Genomic DNA, 16,277 nt, shown 5'->3' on the forward strand with positions numbered 1-16,277 from the left:
TGCAGCCATGTCCTAAGCCATGACCTGAGGGGCTCCCAGAAGCCAAATAATCACAAATATATTTACAAACCTCGAAGCAGATCAGGCCCCTTTGTGCAGTGCAGTTAAATCTGTTCCCAGGAAAACTGGAGGTGCCAACCTGTCCTGTAAAACAAAAGGGATTGACACAGCAGCACAAACTTCAATTTGCTGCATTTGCCTGTTGCAAATGCCTGGATAACAATCCCAGACACAGGAAATTCCGTGGTTTTTGCTCACTTTAGGCTAGAAAACAGCAAATGCCCCTCCTGCCTTTCCTGTGCCTGGAGCTTGTTGGCTCTGCTCTGTTTCTCACCTGGCTGCAGCCTGGCATTGATGGATGTTTAATTGCTCACACACCATGCCAGGAATAAAAACTTTGGATTTCATGCTCTGGGAAGCAGAGGGGGCTGTGTCAGTGCGGGCAGGCTCCTGTCCCCACCTGCATTGTCCAAAACCATCTGTGCAGCCCAGGATGGAGCTGAGCATGGGCTGAGTTTATAGTGGCAATAAAGAACAAGCCCTGAAGATGCTTTTGGAAACAAAACTGTTTCAGCTGTGCTGACCTTGCATGGGGAGGGCAGCACAGCCTTGAGTGCCTCAAGGTCACCTGCAGTTCCCTGGTGGGTTTCTTTTTGGTTTTCTTTTTTTGTGATGCTTTTCCCATAGCAAACGTGAAACTTTTTGTAATTTCTGCCCTTGCCTCACCTCATGCAGGAAAAGGAATCCCAGAGATGTGCGCAGTGCCACCAGGGGTGTTCTCACAGCCCCTCTGCTGGGATGGAGGACATGGAGTGGCCTCTCCTCAGTGCCCACAGCTGGAATTTCCAGCACAGAGAACCAGCGGGGACAAGGAGCTTGAGAACTGCAAAAAGTGTGGGATAACTTAAGGTATGGAATGTACTGAAATAGATGTTTATTATTGGGATATACTAAAGCAGCTGGGAATTTGAACACAAGAAAGTGGAGAAAAAAGTTCTAGGGGAGGACGGCAGGGAGGGCTTGGAGGCAGAAATCTTGGAGAGGGGGAAGAGCAGGGCTCTGTCAGGGCCTCCCAAGATTTATCAGGGCATAAAGGAAATCTCAACAGATAAATGAGCTCCAGAATATAGAAATGAAGATGGGATTGGGAAGGAAAAGCAGCAGCAGCAGGCTGGAGGCTGAAGGTAACCTAAATCCTGCCACACATTGAAAAAGTGCTTCACCCCATTTTTGTGGTGCTCAGGGCAGAGATCCAGAGCTGGAACTTCCTAAATAAGATCAAACCCAAAGATGGATTGTGCTCAGCTGTGTTTCATCCCAGGGAACAATCAGACTTAAAAGTCCAGCCTGGCCAGCTCTTCAATGGGTGACTCATCACTTCTTCAGTGAATTTCAAGATGAAGGATTCATGGAGAAAATAGAAATTTGGGTCATTTGCTGGGGAAGAAGATGGAAAAAGAAAATGAGTGAGTAGAGACCACATCATCCAAGCCAAGGCACAAAATGAGCTGTAAGTAGGAACAATTACACAGTGCCTGAAAGATAGAGTCTGTTACTGAGAGAAGGGGAAGGGAAGGGGGAACTCTCAGTGTTGCACCTGAAAATGCATGAGTTGTGGAGGAATGGCAGTGAAAAAAAAAGAATTGATATAAATAGATAAAAAGATTGAGCAGCTGCCTCCCTACCATGTGCTCTCATTTTCTCCTGCTGCCAGAGAACACGGATTTGTTCCTCATTTATTTACTCCTAATTACTGAGATCCAGACTTCCCCTGATGAGATAAATGCAGCTCAGGATGCTGGTTTCCCCCTTCTCTTCCCTCAGGGTGTCTCCCCAGCATCTGCATCCAAACCCTGGGGAACTCCACCTTTCCATCCCCAGCCCCCTCTCCAAGGTGCCTGTCTGGCAGGAATCGGTCCAGCTGCACAGGGCATGGCACATCCAGCAAAATCTGGACTGGGTCAGTGGGAAAGGGATGGAAAAGAAGGGGGCAGAACAGGGGGAGTGTGTGCTCAGAGGGCTGGTGGAGGTTGTTGGCACGGCTGACAAGGGCAGAGCAGTTCCAGCTGGTATTTATGAGGCTGCTCTTTCCTTTCAGGGTGATGAACAATCCTTTTTTCCTGGCTGCTGCTGCTGCAATTGCTCACCTTTACCTACCAAATAATACAACCCTGCTCCTTTCCCAGTTGTGTTTCTGCACAGCAAAGCCCCTTGTTACGTGTGCCAAAATGTGAATTGTGCAGATTTTATACATCCACAGTTCTGCTGTCTCCCTGAAATAACCTGTGTCACCACAGCTTTGCTCTCTGCCTTGCAGAGCCTCTGTGGAGGAAAAACTACCAGGAAAGGAAAGTCATTCTGGAACGAGCTTTGCTTCTTGGTTTTTGGCACAAAAGCTTGTCCAGAATAGCTGAGAACCTGAGCAGAGGAGCCCAGTGGGACCTGAGCTCGCTGGGTTCAGAGAGGGGCAGAGCAGGGAGGTTTCTTTCCATCGCTGCCCTTGTTTAGCAAACACTTCCCCAGATCCAAGCAATCCTCTTATCTGGCAGGAGCACTTCTCTAAGCCCCCTCAATCATTCCTGGTGTCCAGAACAAGTTGTCAGCCAAAATACTCTCTGAGAATGGTGTTTGTTTTCCAAACACAGCTCTGCTTGGCGGCTGCAGCGCCTGCACAGAGATAAAAGAGACATGGCTTGGCTCAGGAGCTCAGATCCCAAGGGAGGGGGCACCTGGGCCACCTTTCCTCTGCCCAGAGGTGCTGCCAGGTGGAGACAGCTCTGTGCCCAGGGGAGAAGCTCCAGGTGCTGAGCAAACACCCAGTTTGCAGCCAGAGGTAAGATTTGGTGATGTGTGCAGGGCAGGGAATGGGATTTCTCCTCATCCCAGTTCGGTTCCAAACCACAGCCACTCTGGGTCTCCCCTCTGGAGTGTTTTTCTCTCTGTCTGTGGTTCAGTTGTCACAAAAAAGCTGTTTTGGTGCAGCTGCATTTTGACTGAAAAAACCTGGAGTGGCTCTGGAAGGTGTTTCTGTAAATTAAGCAGCCTGAAAAAGCAGGGTGGTTTCATTGTGCAGATGGGAGCCCCTGATTGATGCAAGCCACTAATGCAATTTGAAACTATGTAATGTTGAAGGAAAAAATAATTGGCAAATTATCTCCCTTACCCTCATCTTGATTCCTAAAGTGTCCCTTGGAATATCTTAACATTTCCAAAAGAAGGGTTTGCCTAAGTAGCAGTGTCTTGACAGCAGAAGGAGTTTTAGTTTGAGTGAAATTCAGAGAAATTTCACTGAAATTGAGTGAAATTCCTGTTTCTAAACAAGAGGGATGGGGAAGGAGCATGGGGGACTCTGTAGCTGTGCCCCTGATTTGGGGGTTGTGGTTAATCAGCTCCAGAAGTGACAATGAATGAATCAGCCTTGGAAAAACGCTTTTGTTGGATTTGTCTGAGATAATTTCCCTTTATTTATTTATTTATTTATCTATTTATTTACATTTTCTTTTTCATTTCTTTATATATCAATAATTGGTTTATATCTATTTATAATTCAAAGTTATTTAGTTGTTTATTTCTATTTTAGCAATTGGTTTATATTTTATTGTTAGTTCGCGTGTCCGTTTCTTTGTATTTCAGTAATTGGTTTATTTATATTTTATTGGTCGTTTATTTATATATTAGTAATTAGTTTATTATTTATATTTTATTTATTTATTTATTTATTTATTTATTTATTTATCTGCCCATGCCACGAGCCCTGGAGCTAAGCACAGCCCCCATGCTCGTGCCTGCAGCCCCTCACCTGTTGCAGGCATCTTTCATGAAAAATCCTTTCTTAGGATTTTTCCTTGTGAGAAGCTGCAGTTTCAGCAACCAAGAGTAACCAATGGTTATCAGCTGCTGTGGAATGCAACAGGTAGACCCGTGATTGGTCTCCTGTGGATGTTTGGATTTCCTGACCACTCATGGCAGAGCTGGCTCTTGCTCTCTGTCTGAGACACAGATCTTTGTTATTCATTATTTCTATTCTTATCTTAGCTAGCTTCTGAAGAAACCTTTTCCTTTCTATTTATTTTTAGTATAGTCTTAATGTAACACGTATCATAAAATAATAAATCAAGCCTTCTGATCATAGAGTCAACATTCTCGTCTCTTCTTCATCCTGAAAACCCTTGTGACCATGGTCACACTCGCTCCTGCCTGCTCTCCCTCCTTAGCTCCCCTGTGCCCATGGAGGACACGTCCAGCCAGGAGCCAGCACCCAGCAAAGCCCCCCTGGGCTCCCTCGGGCCACCCGAGGCTCCTGCCACCTTCATCATCCTGGAGGAGCAGGAGCCCCCAGGCTGCAGCCGCCGGGAGCTGATCCTGGAGAAGGCCAGGGCCGCCTGCAGGTGCAGCCCCGGGGCGCTGGGCCGCGCCCTGCGCCGGCTGCTGCCCGTGCTGGAGTGGCTGCCCCGCTACGAGCCCCGCTCCCAGCTGCTCGGGGACGTGGTCTCGGGGCTCCTGGTGGGCGTGGTGGCCATCCCTCAGTCCATCTCCTACTCCCTGCTGGCCAACCAGGACCCCGTCTACGGCATCTACACCAACTTCTTCTGCAACATCATCTACGCGGCCACGGCCACGTCGCGCCACGCCAGCGTGGGCTCCTTCGGGGTGCTGTGCCTCATGGTGGGGCAGTCGGTGACGCGCCGCCTGCAGCTGGCAGGCTATGGGGACAGCAGCGCCGCCCTCGGGGACAACTCCAGCTCCCCCAGGAACGGGACAGAGCCCTGTGACAGGAGCTGCTATGCCATCACCGTGGCCCTTTCCCTGAGCTTCCTCGTGGGCCTTTACCAGGTACAAACGTTCACTCTGGTGCTGTTTCCTCCTAGGAATGTGTCTGAGTTTGAGGTCTCTAAGTGTTGGGTCAGATTTAAGAGTCCTGAGAAATGCTTCTAGACCCCAACACTTGAATATTTGTGAATGCAGTGATTTTAAAAGTGCAAACACAGCTGAATTGGAGCTGTTTTCCTCCATGGGATAACCAGGTCCTTGGATGTGTCTGAAACATCCTCAGCTCAAGAGAATCTTGGATCTGTGAACCACCTTCCCAGCACCCCAGTCCTGCAGCTGGGCAGCTCAGAGCAGGTTTGGGGCAGACCCTCAAGGACCCTGCCATGCTCCCTGGCAGTGTCCCCATTGCCTAGGCTGAGCTGTCACAGCAATTCCAGGCTTTTCCACTGGGACAGCTGAAATTCAGGGCATCCCAAGTGAGTGCTACCCAGAGCTGCTCTGATGGGGTTGCTTGTGAGGAGGCAGCAGCAGGGACCTCATAGGATTTTCTGTGTGGCACCCCCAGCCACGGGCAAGTGTTAAAGGTAGGTCTCTCTAGTATTCCATAGCCCAGATTAACTCCTGAAGACAAATTCCTCCCATGGAATGCTCAGCACATCCCCAGACAGAGTAGCCAGAGCTGCTAAAGTGGCAGCAAAGTGACATAAGTTGCCAGCCAGCCCTTCCAGCCCTTCTCACCCGTGCTGCAGCTGTGGCTGCTTTGCTTTTCAGATCCTGCTGGGGGTTTTACAGATGGGCTTCGTGGCTGTCTACCTGTCAGAGCCTCTGCTGGGTGGCTTCGTGACAGGCTCCAGCCTCACCATCATCACCTCCCAGATGAAATATCTGCTGGGCCTGAAGATCCCCCGGCACGAGGGCGTGGGCTCCTTCATCCTCACCTGGGTGGACCTCTTCAGGCACATCCACAACACCAACATCTGCGACCTGCTGACCAGCCTGGTGGCCTTGGCCATCATAGTGCCTGTCAAGGAGCTCAATGAGCGCTACAAGGAGAGGCTGAAGGCCCCGTTCCCCATCGAGCTGCTGGTGGTCATCGCAGCCACCCTCATCTCCCACTACTTCGACTTCGAGCAGCGCTACAAGGCCGCCGTGTGTGGGGACATCCCCACGGGCTTCAGGAAGCCCACTGTCCCAGACATCAGCCTGTTTCCCAGCCTGGCACTGGATGCTCTGCCCATTGCTGTCATTGGCTTTGCCATGACCGTGTCCCTGGCAGAAATCTTTGGCAAAAAGCACGGCTACGCCGTCAGCGCCAACCAGGAGATGATCGCCATCGGCATGTGCAACCTCATCCCCTCCTTCTTCTACTGCTTCGCCAGCTCTGCTGCCCTCACCAAGACCCTGCTGAAGGAGTCCACGGGCAGCCAGACCCAGGTGTCCGGGCTGGTCACCTCCCTGGTGCTGCTGCTGGTGCTGCTGTGGATCTCCCCACTCTTCTACTCGCTGCAGACCTCCATCCTCGGCGTGGTCACCATCGTCAACCTGCGGGGCGGCCTCAGGAGGTTCCGGGACACCCCCAGGATGTGGCAGCTCAGCAAGCTGGACACGGCGGTGTGGTGGACGACCATGCTGTGCTCCACGCTGGTCACCACGGAGATCGGGCTCCTGGTGGGCGTTTGCTTCGCCCTGCTCTGCATCATCTTCCGCACGCAGCGGCCGCGCGCCACGCTGCTGGGCAAGGTCGGCGACAGGGAGGTCTACGAGGACCAGGCTGCCTACAAACAGCTCAGCAGCATCTCCAACATCAAAATCTTCCGCTTCGAGTGCTCCCTCTACTACGCCAACAAGGATTACTTCAAGGCTGTGCTGTACCAGAAAACCGGGCTCAACCCCGTGCTGCTGGCGGCCAGCCTGGGAAACCGGGCACGGCCAGAGCCAGGCAGCACCAGGGGCTGCTGTGCCTGCCTGAGACAGGGCAGGAGCAGGGCTGAGAGCCCTCCAGGAGATGCCTGTCCCCCCTCCACAGACATGAACACCCTGATCCTGGACTGTGGGGCCATGCAGTTCATAGACACCGTGGGCCTCTCTGCACTCAAGGAGACGCACCACGACTACAAGGAGGTCGGAGTCCAGGTGCTCCTGGCCAACTGCAACCCCTCCATCCGCCAGCGCCTGCGGGAGGGAGGCTGGGCCGGCCGGGCAGGCGGCGCTGGGGGCCAGCTGGCCTTCCACAGCATCCACGATGCCGTGCAGTTCGCTGAGCGCTGGCACCGCGGGGACAGCAGGGACAAGCAGGCTGCTCTCCCGGAGCCCGAGGAACAGGACTTCCAGGCGTCCCTGTAGCCCTGGGTGCGAGGAGAGGTTTCTAACGGGGGAGCAGGTTCGGTGTTTGTGCTGTCAGAGCGAGCAGGAGGGGCTGGGATGCTCTGCCAGTGGGGCAGCAGGGTGGGAAGGGTTTGGGGAGGGCCGAGCTGGGGATGGAGCCAGGAATTCGGGAAGGGTTTGGGGAGGGCCGAGCTCGGGATGGAGCCGGGAATTCGGGAAGGGTTTGGGGAGGGCCGAGCTGGGGATGGAGCCGGGAATTCGGGAAAGGTTTGGGGAGGGCCGAGCTGGGGATGGAGCCGGGAATTCGGGAAGGGTTTGGGGAGGGCCGAGCTGGGGATGGAGCCGGGAATTCGGGAAGGGTTTGGGGAGGGCCGAGCTCGGGATGGAGCCGGGAATTCGGGAAGGGTTTGGGGAGGGCCGAGCTCGGGATGCGGGGCCAGAGCTGCGCCTGCCCCGCGTGGCCGCTGGAGGGCGCGAGTGAGCCGCGAGCGGGGCCGGGGCCGGCCGGGAATTCGGGAGGGAACCCCAAAATCTCATCCCCACATCCCAGCCCATCCCTGCTGTGACAGGGACCCCGAAATCTCATCCCCACATCCCAGCCCATCCCTGCTGTGACAGGGACCCCGAAATCTCATCCCCACATCCCAGCCCATCCCTGCTGTGACAGGGACCCCAAAATCTCATCCCCACATCCCAGCCCATCCCTGCTGTGACAGGGACCCCGAAATCTCATCCCCACATCCCAGCCCATCCCTGCTGTGACAGGGACCCCAAAAACTCATCCACACATCCCAGCCCATCCCTGCTGTGACAGGGACCCCAAAAACTCATCCCCACATCCCATTCCCACCCCCAAAAGAAATCCTGCTGGAGGGAATTGTGGTTTGGAAGCCCAGGGACGGGAGACTGCTGGAAATAAAGTGTGTGGAAAAGAAATCCTGTGGCTGTGCTCAGGAAAATGCCTTTTTGTGCTTAAAATTTTATTTAAAATGGATTTAAAAATTGTTTTCAATGGTGTACCTGGCTGCTTGCAGTCCTGGCAAGGCTGTGCCAGGGGGGCTGAAGTGACCAAAGGTCTCCTTGCAGGGAGGGATGGATGTTTGTGCTCCAGGTGTGGGTGGGATGCAGCTCCCAGGAGCTCTTTCCAAGGGTCCTCCCAGGCCATCCCAGTGTGGGGAAACTCCCCAGGGAGTTACCTCAGCCCCAGAACAGAGAAATGGGGCACTTCATGGGGGGAGTAAAACCAGCAAGGCAGTAAAAACCTCCTGTTACCTGACCCCAGTCTTGGTTCAGGGCTGCCTAGGACACCCCCCCTTCCCCTTTTGAGCAGCACTGCCATCATCTCCTTCACAAGTCTGTTTATGGAGAAATTGAACTGTTTTAATTAGGCTTCAGAGGTGTTTATGGCCTCAGTGGGGTCATAAAGGCCCAGCAGGAAATAAAGGCAGTGCTGGCAATGCCCTGGCACAGCCTGGTGCAATCCAGAGCCGGGATCCTGCAATGGGGCACTGATCACAGCTGGGACAGTGCCCCAGAGACACCCAGCACTTCTCAGGGCTGATGGCCTCTGCCCTGTCCTCTCCAGCCCTGGGGCCTTGCTGGCAGCCCCTGCCCTGCCTGCTTGCCCAGCTCTCCCACCCTTCCAGCCCAGGCACCCCTGTGCCCACGCTGCCCAGGCACTCAGGAATTGCTGGGTTTATATTTTCACTCTCTGTGAGAGGCCCAGGGCTGGAGCTGTGACCCAGGAGGGACAGGTGACACAGCCCAAGGTTGGTTTGCAGGCAGAGCTGTGGAAGGTCAGTCCTTGGGTCATCCTCCATCCCTTGGCTGGGTGCAGGGGAGGGCAGGAAGGGGCAGTTCCTGGTGCTGTGGGGTGTTGGGGAAGATGAAACAGGAAAGCCTTATCAATATGATTGCCTGGCAAAAGATGTTGAGAATATGGGAACTACGAGTGAGATTGAAATGAAAGCAAGCTCTGAGATCCCTCAGTTACTGAACAACTGGAAAACAATGGCATGGCCAGCTGAAGGTGATCCCCTTTTGATGGAACAACACCCTCTGCTTGCAGACAGGCCCAAGGGTCAGAGCAGACCCTACAGCTTGGCAGAAGGGGCCCAAAGAGGAGTTTTTAGAGTTTAAAATGTAACCCAGTGTGGTAATGTAGTGATTCTTATAGGCTGTATGGAAATGCTGTAGGATTTGTATCTTGGACTAGATTGGTCAGTGAGAATGAGAATATTCAACACAGAAGATGATTTATGGTATTGTAAGGGGAACCTCGCTCTCAGCTCTCAGCTCTTGTCTCTCAGCTCTTGCCTTTTACTCTCTTACCCTTTTACTCTCTCACCATCTCATCCTCTCTGCCCCTCTCCTCTCTCAGCCCTGCTCCAGCTGTGCCTGGCAGGGCCCTGCACCCAGGCCCTTTGCAATGAACCCCAAGTTCCAGCCCTGGCTGCAGAGATCTCTGCTCTCCATCCATCCCCACCATCCCACCCCCATCAATCCCACAGTGGGGGCTCCAGCTGAGGACACCAGCCCAAATCCCCCCTGTCCCATGGGCCTGGCCCCAGGACCTGTCCCTGTGTCCCAGGGGCTGCACCCCTGCTGGAGCTCCCCAGGGGCTGAGGAAAGGCCCGGCAGCTGAAAGCAAATGTCCAAATGTTCCCCCTGGCAAGCAGCTCCCTGCTCCTTGTGCTGCTGCCCCTGCCTGCCCGGGCTCTATAATGCTCCAGCAGGGGCACCAGGAGAGGCTTTGCTGCTGAGCCTTTGTCAGCCACAGTGGGAGCTCACTGTGCTACTGGTAATTATGGCTCAGCAGCAGCTGGACAGGTTTAAATCCTTCTGATGCTTTGAAATGCTCCCTCTGGGGAGCTTTGAGGAGTAAAGGTTGTGGCTGGTGCTGATTGCTTCCCCTCTGGAGACACTGATTGCTGCACCAGGGGCTGCTCTCCTCTCTCCCAGTGCCTCTTCCTGGGAAAAAACAGCCCCTGGGATGGCAAGAAGTTGCTTCTGCAGCTCTCAAAGTGCTCTGAAGCAATGGCAGTGCTGCCAGCATGTGCTGATCTGCCCATGTGCGCCTCCCCAGCAGAGAAAACTGAGCTGGAGAGCAGGGAGCTGCAGGTGGCGATGGCTCTGGATTTCCTGGGGTAAGAGCCAGGGCTGGGGACATTAATGCATCCCTGGAGAGGCCCTGGTGACACAGGAGCCAGCAGAGAGGGGCCTGGGAGAGCTGAGGGACAGAAAAAGGGGAAGGACAGGATGAGAGGATCTGAGGAGGAAAGTGGCTCTGGGTAGAATTCTTGCAGTGGCTGAGGTGCCTGGGATCCCCCCAGGGGCTGGGGAATCCTCCTGTAATTGCTGCTCTGCCTCTGCCCCTGCCCCTTTTCCACCCTGGCTGCAGAGGAGCTGCAGGGAGCCCTTCTGTCCCACTTTGTGTCACTTCTCTGCCCCTCAGCCAGGGAGAGGAGGCAGATCCAGCCCCCCTGCTCCCTTTAGTGACAAACCCCGCAGTCCCCTGTCCCTGCAATGAAAGCCTCTGGCATTCCCAGCCTCCAGATGAGCCAGAAAAGGCTCAAAGGAGGGCAGGGAGAAAGAAGAGATAAACGGCAAGGCAGGAAAGGAACTAAAAGCCCTGAATCAGGAGAGGTGAGTGAGAGCACCAGCATTGAACTGGACTCCAGTTCCAGCTGCACTGGAGCAGCTCTGGTCACCTGCTGCCCTTGCATTTATTGAAATCCTGCAGTTTGGTTTCATGTTCCACAGCTTTGGGGTTTTCAGGTTGGTGCCTGAACTCCTGGGAGCCACAACAGTTCATGGAGATGGCTGTTGCACCTTGAAAATAAAAAGGGTGCATAACCCACAGAGTTATGAAAAGGAGCTACAGAAAAGGTGCTTTTTTTTAAGTTTAAAGGCTGAAAAAAAGAGCACAACAGGAAGAAAATGTCTCTTTTTGTTTTCTTTCTTTGGTGGCTGGGGAGTGTTTCAGCAGGTACAATTGTGGTTTCTATAGAAAGATGAAATGTCTTGTGGAATCCCTGCCAAGCCTGCAGCAGCTGAGGCTCCCAGGCAGGCAGTGCAGAGCAGATCCCAGAGTTCACCAGGGCAGAGCAGAAACAAAAGTGCTGAACGCTGACATCTCACAGCTGGTTCTATTTCAGACCATCCTCACCAAGGAATCTGTGTTTTCTACCTCACATTAATTTATTCTTTTTAAAGAAAATGGCATTTGACCGGATTTTTGAGCTTCCAGCCAGTGCTTGGCCTTCTCTTCCAGACATTTCTGTGGATGTGACAGCGGGCAGGGGGTGTCCCTGCCACCCCTGCCATGCTGGGGACAGGATGGCACAGGGATGGGCAGCTCTGCTTGATCCCAAATGAGGGAAAAGGAGGAAATGAGGGCACCCCAAAGGCAGGACGTGCTGGGGTTTGATCCTGGAGCTTTATGGCAGCATCAGCCTCACCACATGGCTGAGACAATTGGAAGGTGGCAAAACTCATGTCCTGCCAGCAGCAGCCAAAGATTTCCTTGTTCCAGAGCATTTTAAAAACTTTCCAGCCAATAGCACATTGCTGAACTCACAGATAATTGTTTAGGCAACCACTAAAAGCACACCTACACCTGCTGCACACAAAGCTTCTCTGCTTTCTATTAACAATGCACAACACTTCATTATTAACCTCAAAACCTTCCACTACCTTGCTTGGCTTATTTTTCTTAAGGTCTATCTTAGCAAAGCCCAAAACTCCAACTATTGCTCCACGTCCTTGCTTGCTGTACCACTGTGACTTTCCCACTGTCACACCTTGCAGCTGCAGCTGGCTCCAGTTCCTCTGCTCTGTTTCTGAGGCCTCCTTCCCCAGCCTTCTGAAAGTCTTCTTGCCTTGGCCATTTCCCAGCAGGGCAGGTGAGGGCTCTTGGAGTGTCACACTGCTGTCCCTGCCCTGGGGCTGTGGCTGGACCACAACCAACCAATTCTTTCTATTTTTTTTTTATATTCTATTTTTTATATATATATTTTTAAATATTTTCTCTTTTTTATCACCCCAGAAGCTGCATTTGTGCAGATAACTGTGTGTGGCCCCAGGGAGCAGGGCCAGCAGCTGCTGCTGGTGAAAGGTGATTTATTCCTGCTGAGCCCTCCCCACCCTGTGCCCAGCCCATCCTCACTGCCCTTTCAGCTCAAAGCCCCTGCTGTGCCTGGCAGCTGCAGAATGGCTTTGCTCTCAAGGCTTTGCCAGGAATTTTGCTCAAACCAGGGTGGAAACTGCAGGAAGGAGATGTGAGAATGGCTGAAGGTCAAATGTGGCACGAGAGGTGAGTTAAATTTGGGTGGGGAACTCCTGGTGTGCGTTTCCTGGAAGGGCAAATACCGAATTTTCTTCTGCATTTATCGGACCCAGGGCTGGCTGTGCAAATCCCAGCTGTGCCTTGGAGTGCCAGCCAGAGAGGGGAAAAGCCCTGTGTCCATCTTAGCAAAGCCTGGCCTAAACCTGTGGGTAGCACAGCTTTGGGATGGGCAGCTCTGCTCAGCTCCTGTGCTGCAGATCCCCGAACAGCAGCCTGGAAACACGAGAGGAACGTGAGGAAAAACCATCCTGGGAAGTGGAGCCCTGGCAGGGGCTGAGCTCAGGACTCACTGCCCTGGGCACAGGTTGGTTTTACCTCTGGGGCTTGGCAGGGAGGGTTTGCAAAGCCCCTGCAGGCTCCTCTCGTCTCTTTGAACAGCTCTGAATAAAGAATTCTCCTTCTTTTTCCTTTTTTTTTTTTTTTTTTTTGATAGGGAATTAATAATCAGAAATGATGTTGCCTCACCAAGCAGGTAAAGGATTTGGGAAATTGGTTTTGCATCTCACAGAAGCCCCAGACAGCCCAGGGAGCTCAGAGGACAAGGGACAGCAGCAGGGGAGGAGCAGAGGGTCCCCAAGGCCAGGGGTGGGCAGGGGGAAATCTCTCTGCAGGTTTATTTTGGTTTGCGCTCAATCCGAGCGGAATTGGCTCCGTGCTGCCATGGAAACAGCAGCAGGGGCCCAACAGGGTTTGCAGCCATCTCCAGGGAGCCATCCTTGGGAAAATCACCCCAAAGCATCCCTGTGGGGCTGGGGGCCGAGGGAGCCACGCTCAGACAGGGCAGGACCTTTGTCACACCAGTGAGGGGACACAGAAACAGCACACACAGAGCTGGGGGGTCCTGCCTGGAGCAGAGCTGACGTTAAAAATCCCAGTGTGAACCCAAGGGGTGTGAAACCAGCAGGGAAGACACTTCAGGGGGAGTCTGCAAGGGTTAACCTGACAGCAAATATCTCATTCAGCCCAGCAAAGAGCAGGAAAATTACTCGGGTTTAATCTACTTTGTGTCCAGAAATATTCCATTAAAGAGGGGGGAAATAAATTCAGGGGGGGGGCTCGTGGGCATCCTGAGAGCAGAAAAAGAGGTAAAATTAATCCTATCAATAATCCATGATGAATGATTCACTCAGCTCTCTTATTCACAGCCCCATCAGTTATCTGCATTCACAGGGAGTTACACTCACATGGAATTACACACAGCCTCATCTGCATGGAAATGAGCAGCCCAGGAGGGCTCCGCATCCCAGGACTCCTCCCTGTGCTTGCCAGGGAAGAGAAGGAGCTCTGCGGGGCAGAAGGACAGACACCCACCCACCCTCAGCCCTGGGGGATGGCAGGAGGTGGATTTCTGCTTCCCTTTTCTTTTTCCTCCAAAACTTCCTCGCTGGAGCAGAGAACCAAGTGCAAATTGCTCATTAGAAATAGGATTTTGGGAAAAACCAGTTAAAATGATGGGAAGTTCTGTCACACTTGTGTGGCCTCCAGAGAGACTGAGATGGGCCCGGACTCAGAGAGCTCTCCCAGGGGGAGTCTCATCCTCACATTTCTGAGGGCTTGTTCAGTGGTTTCCAGCCCACAGATTGTAAATGTGGAATTTGCCTCCAGCTCTGACTCTCCAGGTGATGCTGACATGGTTGCCCCTTGCTTTGGTTCCACCTTTGGTCCTGAGATAACAAATTTGTCCAAGGGTCACTCTGAGAGGGTCTTTCAAAATAATTCTGTGCCCCTCCAGTGCCAGCTGAGCCAACGATGTCTGTGCTATGAACAGTGGCAGTTACACTGGTAAAAACGGCCCAAATGTTCTGCTTTAAAGCCAACATTTAACTATTTAACATTTAGCTGCCTTAAGCTGGGATTTAGGTTTATGTCTGCAGGTAGAGCTGTAAATAACCTGTGGGGAGTGGCTCAGAGTGCTCTGCAGACAGGGAGAGCTCCTACCACAGGCTGCAGAGTTGGATTATTTAAAAACCTGTCAGTTTGGGAGCCACCAGGGTGACCTTCTTCTCCCTGACCCTTTCAGTTTTGAGCTGGTGCCCACCTGGGCTTGGCTGGGCACTTTCAGCAGGAGCCTGGGAATGTGGAGTCCTGGCAACCCCCAGAGCTCGGGTGTGAGCGATGTGAGCAGAGGAGGTGCTGACAACAGAGAGACAAAATCCTGTGTAAGGACAAGCACCGACCCAGCTGATGCTGTAAATCAGCTGCAGAGCAGAATTTTCCTCCTGCCTCTCCTCTGATGTCCCTCAGAAAATCCAAACCCTGGGAAATCCCAGGAATTCAGCTGCTGCATCCCGACTTTCCAGCCCAGCTCTGGGTACCGATTGCTGCTGCATCCCAGGGTTAGTGGGGGATCTCAGAGGGAGGGGGAAAGCTTGCATTTCAAAAGGAACAGAAGGAAAGTTCTTCCCCAGGGGAGTGGGAGGCTGCGTGATCCAGCCGTGGGTAAAACCCTCAGAAAATCAATGTATTCCGGCTCCCTCTGGATAAAATCCCTCCCACGTGGGCAAAGGAGAGCAGGGCTGCTCAGGGGGGGCTCACCCAGAGCTGCTCTCTCTGTTTTTATGGGTTCCTGTCCCACTCTGCTCCTGGAGGGGCAGCAGGGAGGGATCCGGGGCAGGGATGGAGCTGCACCTGCAGCAGCAGCAGCAGCAGCAGCGAATTCCTCTGCAGAGTGACTGTGATTCAGTCCCGATGAATCACTCAGCCACTCTCCCTCTCAACCAGATCTTGGGATTCATCATTGTTACAGCAGGAGGAAAAGGAGGAGGGGAGGAAAAACAGGAAAAAAAAACCCCCAAACTCCAGTGCTTTATCTCCTTCTTTGATACTTTCCAATTTTCCTGTTTAAAAATTTAATTCCTTTTTTTTTTTTAGGCATCCCATTCAGGTGGAATAAACTTTTGCCAGTCCTGGAGAGGAAGCTGCATGGAGAGGAGTGGGATGGACCTTGGCCACAGCTGGGGCCAGCGCTGGGGCCAGGATGTGCTAACAAACAAACCTGCCCAGGTTCGCAACAGCCAGGGATGGAAGGGGCTTGGGCTCTGCCTTCTCCAGGCTCCAAATCCTCCCCTGAGCAGCTTTGACCCTGCCCAGAGCACTGCTGGCCCTCAGCCCACCTGGGCATTGAAAGGAGAGCACAGAAACCCACCCAGCCTCATTCTCCCCCTGCTGCAAACTCAGCACGGGCTTGGCTCGGGGCTCCACGCTCTGATTGTTCCCTTTTGTGCCGTTTTTCCCCTTTAGGAGGTGCTGCTGGAGAGCCTGGCTGGGAGCACCTTGGGAGGCAGGTGAGGAGCTGCTCTGAGCACTCAGATCTTGCCAGGAAGAGCTACAAGTGTTTGCTCCAGGAAGAATTTATATATCAATTCAGCATTAAAGCCAGAGGCTATTCTAGTGAGTAGCTACCATTAGTGCCTACTATTAGTAAATACTAATAATGTCCAGAAAGCTCACATCAGTACCACGGAGAGGAAAATGCAGGCAAACCAAAATTGTTTCAGGAACTCTTTAACAGCTCCACCCAGACCAGCTTCATTCACTTTGGTTTGGGTCCTCTGAGTCTGAGAAAATCCACTCTGTGACAAAGAGTTTCTTCATGGATTGGATGGGGTTTACTTTTCTAATGTTATTCTTCTCTGTCTTTCAGTTTCTATAGTGATGGACAAACACATGCAGCCTGGGTGCTGTTTGCCTGCACTGCCTGAAAACACCACCAAATTTTGGAGAAATCCATTGAAAAATTTTTGCCAAAACCCCCCAGGTCTTAAAAGAAATTAGTCCTATCAAACAAGTTGATAATGTGTTTAATATAAATTTACTTTTTGGATGTATTTTGTCG

General features: G+C 52.7%; 1 protein-coding gene and 1 long non-coding RNA gene across 2 annotated transcripts; both read left to right on the plus strand.

Annotated features, from left to right (window-relative positions):
- Positions 1-4,227: 4,227 nt before the first annotated feature.
- On the plus strand, positions 4,228-7,113 carry LOC118692197 (sulfate transporter-like). Its single transcript, XM_036391868.1, has 2 exons — positions 4,228-4,833; positions 5,542-7,113. The coding sequence occupies exons 1-2, from the start codon at positions 4,228-4,230 to the stop codon at positions 7,111-7,113; spliced, it is 2,178 nt and encodes a 725-aa protein (XP_036247761.1).
- A 5,246-nt stretch (positions 7,114-12,359) lies between these two features.
- Positions 12,360-15,786, plus strand: LOC118692058 (uncharacterized). The gene is made up of 3 exons (XR_004981115.1): positions 12,360-12,409; positions 15,314-15,445; positions 15,683-15,786. It is a non-coding gene; the product is annotated as an uncharacterized LOC118692058 (long non-coding RNA).
- The last annotated feature ends 491 nt before the right edge of the window (positions 15,787-16,277 follow it).

The sequence above is a fragment of the Molothrus ater genome, chromosome 15, assembly GCF_012460135.2.
Source record: "Molothrus ater isolate BHLD 08-10-18 breed brown headed cowbird chromosome 15, BPBGC_Mater_1.1, whole genome shotgun sequence".
Taxonomy (NCBI): Eukaryota; Metazoa; Chordata; class Aves; order Passeriformes; family Icteridae; genus Molothrus; species Molothrus ater.